Source organism: Monopterus albus, unplaced genomic scaffold (assembly GCF_001952655.1).
Source record: "Monopterus albus unplaced genomic scaffold, M_albus_1.0 scaffold250.1, whole genome shotgun sequence".
Classification (NCBI taxonomy): Eukaryota; Metazoa; Chordata; class Actinopteri; order Synbranchiformes; family Synbranchidae; genus Monopterus; species Monopterus albus.
In genome coordinates this window covers 395,407-403,253 of record NW_018128130.1, presented here as the reverse complement: position 1 = coordinate 403,253, position 7,847 = coordinate 395,407, and the positions used below count along the sequence as shown (strand labels likewise).

Sequence of the window (7,847 nt, the reverse complement as noted above, 5' to 3'; positions counted from 1 at the left end):
GCCGTTTTCTGTGAAATGCCGCGCTGTTCTGGCCAATGTGGGATGGGGGGAGGAACAGGTGCGGGAGGAGATAAGAGGGATGACAGGTGGGCGTTTTTTGTTTAGATTCTGTTGGCGCGGGACACGGGATGCCCGGAGGGAATGTTCTTACCGTTTTCAGTTTTGCTATTTCCTTTTCTCCTGTGAGCACACGGTGCCAGGTAAATCCCAGTTATTTTGCTTTCTCTGTTGTTCAATAAAACCCAAGAAAAGACAAAGAAGGTGTTCTCCTCACTGTCAGCGTAGGTTCTAGGGCATAGCTGGATAGTTAGCTGTTTCAGTGTAGGACAGGCTCGGGCCAGCTCCTCTCAACCTAGCTAGCGGTCGTCACAATATAAACACTCTACGTTACACCCCCCAATAAAATTGTCAAGCGTTGACCGGGCCGCAGTGATAAAAAGGTTGGGGACCACTGATCTAAAGTAACTATATGATTAGACAGCAGATTTCTAAGGTTTTCAGGCCCAAGCACAATAACTTCAGTTTTGTCAGTTTAGAAGTAAGAAGTTACAGGTCATCCAGACAAGTATGTCTGAACAATCTTTGTATCTGTTCCGTGGATGGTTACTGGTCTGGTTAGGGCATGGTTTTTCCTGGTAAAGTCCACTATCAGCTCCTTGGCCTTACTCATATTGACCTTTGGGGGCGACATTGGTGCAGTGGGTAGAGCAGTCGTCTCCCAACCAGAAGTTTGAAGGTTTGGATCTCGGTGCCTGCAGTCCATATGTTGTAGTGTCCTTGGGCAAGACACTGATCCCCCCATGATGGCGGGCGTGTATGCCTCTTTACTCTGAGACTAATTTTGAGGGATTTGAACATTCTCATTAATGGCAGACTGCAGTTGATTTCTGGGTCCCAGAACAGAGAAGCGAGGATGATAGAATGCAGAATTTGCTGAAGCACCTGTAGGATAGGATCAGTCAGCTGGACTGTCTCCATCAGTTTGTCCACTCAGTCTTTGTTCCGATCACAGGTTCAAGTCCGTTCCCGAAGTCCTCTATCAGATAGTTTCTTTGGAGACGGTGATGCTTGGCAACAACCAGGTGGGTGGAGTGGATCCTAGTCATCTGATGAAGTTGGATCATCTGTCAACATTGGATCTGTCAAACAATGACCTGCTTAGCATCCCCCCTGAACTGGGACTGTGTACCAGTCTCAGGTAAGAAGCATACCTGTGCATACAGTCTTATGCAAAAGTTTAGGCACCCAATTGATAAATAACAGATTTTGGTGATTTTTTATTTGAACAGATGTTAACACAGTTTCTCTTGGAAATGGAAAAAATGCACAATATTTTCTGCAAACAGTGATGCATAGTTACTTCTTATGCCATAAATTGAACAAAAATAAAAAATAAAAACATTATTATGGCATGGTGCAAAAGTTTGGGCACCCTACACAATCAGTACTTAGTAACACCTCCTCTGGCAGATATCACAGCTTGCAAACGCTTTTCATAGCCAGCTAAAAGTCTTTCAATTCTTGTACTTGGGATCTTCTCCCATTCTTCCTTGCAAAAGGCTTCTAGTTCTGTAATATTCTTTGGTCGTCTTGCATGCACAGCTCTTTTAAGATCTACCCACAAATTTTCAATGATGTTTAAATCAGGGGACTGTGATGGCCATTCCAAAACCTTCAGCCTGCGTCTCTTGAGGTATTCCATAGTGGATTTCGAGGTATGTTTAGGATCATTGTCCTGTTGTAGAAGCCATCCTCTTTTCAGCTTCAGCTTTTTTACAGATGGTGTGATGTTTGCTTCCAGAATTTGCTGGTATTTAGTGGAATCCATTCTTCCCTCCACCCGTGCAATGTTTCCTGTGCCACTGGCTGCAACACAACCCCAGAGCATGATAGATCCACCCCCATGCTTAATAGTTGGCAAGGTGTTCTTTTCATGAAATGCTGCTCCTTTTTTTCTCCAAACATGCCTTTGCTGATTGTGTCCAAAGAGTTCTATTTTAACTTCATCAGTCCACAGCACTTGTTTCCAAAACGCATCGGGCTTCTGTAGATGTCCTGTTGCATACTTCAGACGTTGGATTTTATGATGGGGACGCAGATAAGGTTTTCTTCTGCTGACTCTTCCATGAAGGCCTTGTCTGTGCAAGCATCGCTGCACAGTGGAACGGTGCACCACCACTCCTGAGTCTGCTAAATCTTCCTGCAGGTTTTTTGCAGTCAAATGGGGGTTTTGATTTGTCTTTCTGACCAGCATACGAGCAGTTCTGTCCGAGAGTTTTCTTGGTCTTCCAGATCTCATCTTGACCTCCACAGTTCCCCTGATCTGCCATCTCTTAATTACATTTCTTACTGTGGAAACTGCAAGCTGACAACGCTTTGCTATCTTCTTGTAGCCTTCTCCTGCATTGTGGGCATCAATAACTTTCATTTTCAGGGTCTTACACAGCTGCTTAGAGGAACCCATGGTTGCTGGGTGTCCACAAGTGTGTGCACAAGGTTTGAAGAGTCAAAGTATTTGTACAGCTTTGAAATTGGCATTTACCAATGACAGCTGTTGCTGTGCATCAGATCTAACGAGCTGATTAAGGTCTGATACCTTGTGAGAGACTTTGAGACTCTGGAACTCTTAGGGTGCCCAAACTTTTGCACCATGCCATAATAATGTTTTTATTTTTTATTTTTGTTCAATTTATGGCATAAGAAGTAACTATGCATCACTGTTTGCTGAAAATATTGTGCATTTTTTCCATTTCCAAGAGAAACTGTGTTAACATCTGTTCAAATAAAAAATCACCAAAATCTGTTATTTATCAAGGGGTGCCTAAACTTTTGCATAAGACTGTAGAAATGAAAGTCCGCACCTTGTCCTGTACCCTCTCCTAAGGTAGTTGTACACCACCAGCTGCTGTCTCCAGTGTTTTTGTTATAGACTAAAATGACACTAATGCTCTTCAGTATTTTCCTTGTGTGGTTTCCCCTACATTCCTGGAGTGAAATTATGTTAATGAAATGTACCTGCCCCCAGTGTTTTACCCACTTTTCTTCAAACTGCCATTTTTACTTGTTCTTGTGTTGTAGAATGGGTTCTAGGTGCAGCAAGTCAATACTCAAAGAATAATCCATCTCCTTAAAGTATTTCATTAAAGTTAGGACTATGTAGGCAGTGGTGGGGGTACACTGCTTGAGTAAATGCACTTAGTCACTTTCTCCCACTCTGTGTAGGTTTTTGTTTTTTTAGGAAAATCCAGAAATGTACTCGTTTGTTTTGAAGTGTGAAAACCTGGAGGAAATTGGATTTTATAGTCAAATCCCCCCCGCACCACCACCACACACACACACAATGAGTTGAACCTGTGTTGTCCCACAGGTGTCTCAGTCTGGAGGGGAATCCTTTCCGCACACCCAGAGCAGCAATCCTAGCCAGAGGAACAGATGCAGTGTTGGAGTACCTTCGCAGCCGCATTCCTACATGACCCTTGACCTCAGCTGAGGATGCTCCAGCTCCATTTTCAACATAGTCGTCCTTTGAACTTGGTAATTCATCAGTTCTTCCTTTTACTGATGTTGATGATTAAATGCTTCATCCAAATCTTGTTTATTAAGTATACAGTTCACTCCAAAGTAAAATTAGGGTAACATCACACAGTCTGCTCTAAAACTCTACAGCTATAAAACAGCTGCCAGTTTTTGTGTTTTCTGTCAAATCTGTTTATGAATTATAAAAGAGTTTCTTCCCTATTAGTAGTCTTTGTCCCTTCAGTTTGGTGAAGTGACCTCTTTTCATTACTCACCATGTCCCATTGAAACACACTGGAGGATTGGCACGTCTCTTTCTTTAGTGACATCCATCTGTCCATTAGCTATATAGCTTGTCCTGTGGAGGGTTGAGGTAGGGCTGGAGCAGATCACAGCTGACATTGGATGAGATGCGGGGTACACCTAGACAATTCGCCAATCTGTCATAAAGCTGAAACATTCACACTCGCAAGCTTTGTTCACTTGTTTTCCCCCTCTCAATGACTCCGCTTTGATCATTACACTGATGTGTGAACAAACCAAAAACCCCTGTCAGACCGTTCTCAACCAACAGTACGATGCATTGCTGCTACCTGCTGTGCTGGAGTGTAGACCAGAGTTGGCTGCCCCTATTAAAAACATTCACAAAAAGCACATTCTATTAATAAGCAAAGAATGTTTATGATGAACAAATTATTATGAGCCAACTGGCTGATGATACAACCATCATCTTAAAGATGTTGGAACTTCTTCTAGTCTTATATTTTCCAAAGCATCAGTCTAACAGTCTTGGAAGGATATATTGAACCAATATGGATTCATTAGCAAGATGCATTTACCCTGCATACTTACTGATCATACCGAACAAGTTCATTAAGGCCATCACCCAGTTTAATGTCAATTTCATCTGGACTAATTGGACTCATTACATTAAGAACTCAAATTTCAGACTACAAAGATAGTGATCCTACAACTGTTAGCTGTCCAGATTTAATACAAAATCACCTGTACTCTATATGAATAAGAATTGTTTTATTAATTTGTTTTCTGTCCAGTCTTATTTAATATCTCTAATTGCTAAAAAAAAGACACTTTGATAGGACACATGGCAGCTGGTGCTTAATTTCTCAACAGTTTGTTCACACTAGCCTTATCACAATGTTTACACTTGCCCAGTTCAGCACTTTTATTTAGAGATTGACATATCACCCATGTTGTTGTTTCATTTGTTCTTAAATTCACAAAACTGTCATACAAAAATGCATCTTTTGCTCTTCATGATGAACATGTAATGTACTGAAATTCTAAAAACGATGTACTGTAGCACTCTGAACCTTCCCTGGAAATTCACTGACATTAAAGTAGCAGACTGCCACAACCCGACTACAAGTTGATTATATGTATAAGTGGAGCATAAAGAGATTCAGGTAATGTGCCAGTTTGTGTTTTACAGTTCTCAACCATATTGCTTATTAACCAGTTATCTAAAAACCAGTCCAGATATCTGTTTTAATCCATGAGCATGACATTCAGGAGATCTGATTCCCTGGCTGTACAAAGAAATAAATCATCTGTGATCTGATTTTTATTTTTAAACTGGATTATCAGTGGGAGTCACAACTGAGTCATTGCCTGTTGAAAAGATCACACATGACTGATGACTGGTCTTCTTCTTTTCACTGTGGGTAGATACAATCTCTGATAGGTATAAGCTAACAAAGTTACAATAAAACAAAATCAAACAACTTTATTGTTCAACAAATAGCACAGGCATTAAAGCAAACTGGTCATGACAGATAGCAGAAACTACAGCAGAATCTCATACAAATGACCACGTACACACACCTGGTTCCTACTGACCCTAGAACCCTATATTGTAATAAAAGCATGCCAGAATGCGAGTGTGTGTGTGTGTGTGTGTGTGTGTGTGTGTGTGTGTGTGGATGGAATGCTGGATGCTTCTGGTTGGTTCATACAGAATGTGGGTGGACAAAGATGATGAGTTTGGATCTGAAAGTCCTCAAAGCACCACTTGATACCCAGCAAGATCACTGTTGCAAAATGACTAACCCCCTTACAATATTTACAAAAATATAAAATGTAAATAAAAATACAAACAAATTCTCTTTTTAAAGTATTCTTGGTAAAAGGGAGGACTGAGGTGTAGAAGGTTTGCTGGAAAACTGGCTGTCTCTTGATGATGTCACTCTCCTGACAGAGCAGGTTCTGCAAACACTACTTATCCGTCTTCTGTTTCTTGGTTTCAACTTCATCCTGGAAATAAGGAATCACAAGGTGAGAAGTCCCATCTCAGGCAAATGTAACACTTGTAACCACACCTCCATGTCCCTCTTCAGAGATCTGGGGGAATTCAAGCCAATCAGCTAATTAGAGAAAAGCAGACCTTATGTGGGCTGTACCTTTTAGGCTTCTTCTTACTCTATGCAGGCTATGCAAACGTGAGTATCTGTAGCACACAGAGGACATGCAGCAGATGCTGCCCTGCGTCTTGGCAAATGGGATACACTGCTCATCCAAAGGCGGACAGCAAAAGTCACCGGCCCATGGTCCTGATCAGGTCAGGGGATTTGCTTGGTAGAAATGAAAATGCTACAGAAGGGGAGTGCATCATTTTGCTACTGATAAATTGCCATCATCAAAAAAATGCTGAAGCTGGTATATCTGACTAAAAGACTTGCAGGTAGACTAACAGTCCAGTATTTGCCTTAGCACCCCAGAAAGGCATGAACTAAGACTTGCGCAGCATTTGCTGCATTGATGATTATGATGACTAGAAATCATGGTTAAGGTTAATAAATCACATGGCAAAGGTCGAGGCCTATTACAAAGGCCGGCTGAACTTTTTTAAGGAACAACTGTTAGAGACTATATCCTGTTTATAGCAGAGTATTTTTATATGCAAATGTAAATATTAAAATACCTCTGGAGTGCAAGTTTCAATGTAAGTTTTCAAAGTAGTGAGAACCTCAGACTATTTCCATTATCTCTGTTGTTTTGTCATTGAGACAAATCTCTGAAATTTAACAAAACATGGACAAATAATATGCATAGAAGAAAGGTCAGAATCCTAGTTTAGCTTCTGATGGGCTACACGCTGCATACACTCTCTCATGCTTCTCTTGATTTAATGATAAGAACTGAAGTATTAAAATGATTTGAGTGACCCATCTTTTTAGAAACTATACTTGGCTTTAGTGTGAAATATTTGCGGTCACTTTTAGCTGGTAATGCATGTTGCTTTTCATTTTATAATTGAAAGCACATATCATGGTAATTCTTCCTAACCTCTTCATCATCGTCATCGTCTGCTGCTCTCTTCCCCATTGGCCTGTCAAGGTCATCTTCTACATCATCATCCTCCTCATCACCTGAATTCACACAGATAACAGGGTTAGTGGTTACTGCTGAGTAATTACACTGGCCTTAGTGTTTTTTAAGGAATGAATGGGACATCCTGAGAGTAAAGAGTTATAACAGTTACCTTATGACCTTATTTGTGTTAAGTATGTAACATTGAGTGATAGTGGCCTGAACATTAGTACAGTATCAATATTACTGGAAAAAATATTCCTTAGTGAAATTTTCTTGCGTTACTGCAGATACATCCACTACAACCAATGTTGTACATCCATATGCATATTGCTACAATGTAAACCTCTGTATTTGACATAGTGTCAAACGGCTGCAATGCCACTGAAAACCACAGGCTCTATATTATGTATACATTAGTTCTGGAGCCACTTATTACTGCTGTTATACCTGAATGCTACAACTGTCTCCAGCTGTTGTGACCACATATGAATCAGAGACAGGGCAGGAGGGAGAAGAGGAAGGTATACTGCTTGAATTTGTTTTGACTCTCGCGTCTCCCTTAATGGTCAAAAATTAGAGGGAGAAGTTGGTTAATATGGCTTTAAGTTAATTTACTTGCATGTGTTGCTTTATGTTATGTGTGGGTATAATGGTATGCAAATGTAAATACTGTACAGTTTGAGGAACACCATGCAGTTACAGAGTCTGGCCACCAGGTGTCAGTCCCTTCTAATGGCCACAACCTTAAATTGAAAAAGAGCAATACAATGAAATTTGCTTAGTTGATCCACTGAGCGTGTAGTTGTTTCTTTAACAGCACAGTGTTTACATCAAAGCAATCACAGCGGCCAAGAGGAGAGAAGCTGAATGGCTTCTATTCTACTGCTGACTCCAGATGGATGTGGCAAGGCCTGCAGCACATCACAGACTACAGGACCACCACCAGCATCATCAGCTCCACAGACAGCCTGCCGGATGACCTCAACACCTTCTACACC

At 41.0% G+C, this 7,847-nt stretch overlaps 2 protein-coding genes across 4 annotated transcripts in view; one reads left to right on the top strand and one right to left on the bottom strand.

Annotated features, from left to right (window-relative positions):
- Window positions 1–4,603, top strand: part of lrrc40 (leucine rich repeat containing 40) — a 27,302-nt gene extending 22,699 nt beyond the window's left edge. For both annotated transcript variants that reach the window (XM_020620847.1, XM_020620846.1), the window contains 2 exons: window positions 1,013–1,198; window positions 3,368–4,603. In XM_020620847.1, the coding sequence (XP_020476503.1) occupies window positions 1,013–1,198; window positions 3,368–3,473 (292 nt within the window). In that variant the 3' untranslated portion in view covers window positions 3,474–4,603. The remainder of the gene's footprint in view (window positions 1–1,012; window positions 1,199–3,367) is intronic.
- Window positions 4,604–5,248: 645 nt separating this feature from the next.
- LOC109972165 (prothymosin alpha-A-like) overlaps window positions 5,249–7,847 on the bottom strand; it is an 8,353-nt gene continuing 5,754 nt past the window's right edge. For both annotated transcript variants that reach the window (XM_020620850.1, XM_020620849.1), the window contains exons 4-5: window positions 6,823–6,905; window positions 5,249–5,790 (exon numbers count right to left, since the gene is read on the bottom strand). In XM_020620850.1, coding sequence (XP_020476506.1) covers window positions 5,752–5,790; window positions 6,823–6,905 — 122 coding nt within the window. In that variant the 3' untranslated portion in view covers window positions 5,249–5,751. The remainder of the gene's footprint in view (window positions 5,791–6,822; window positions 6,906–7,847) is intronic.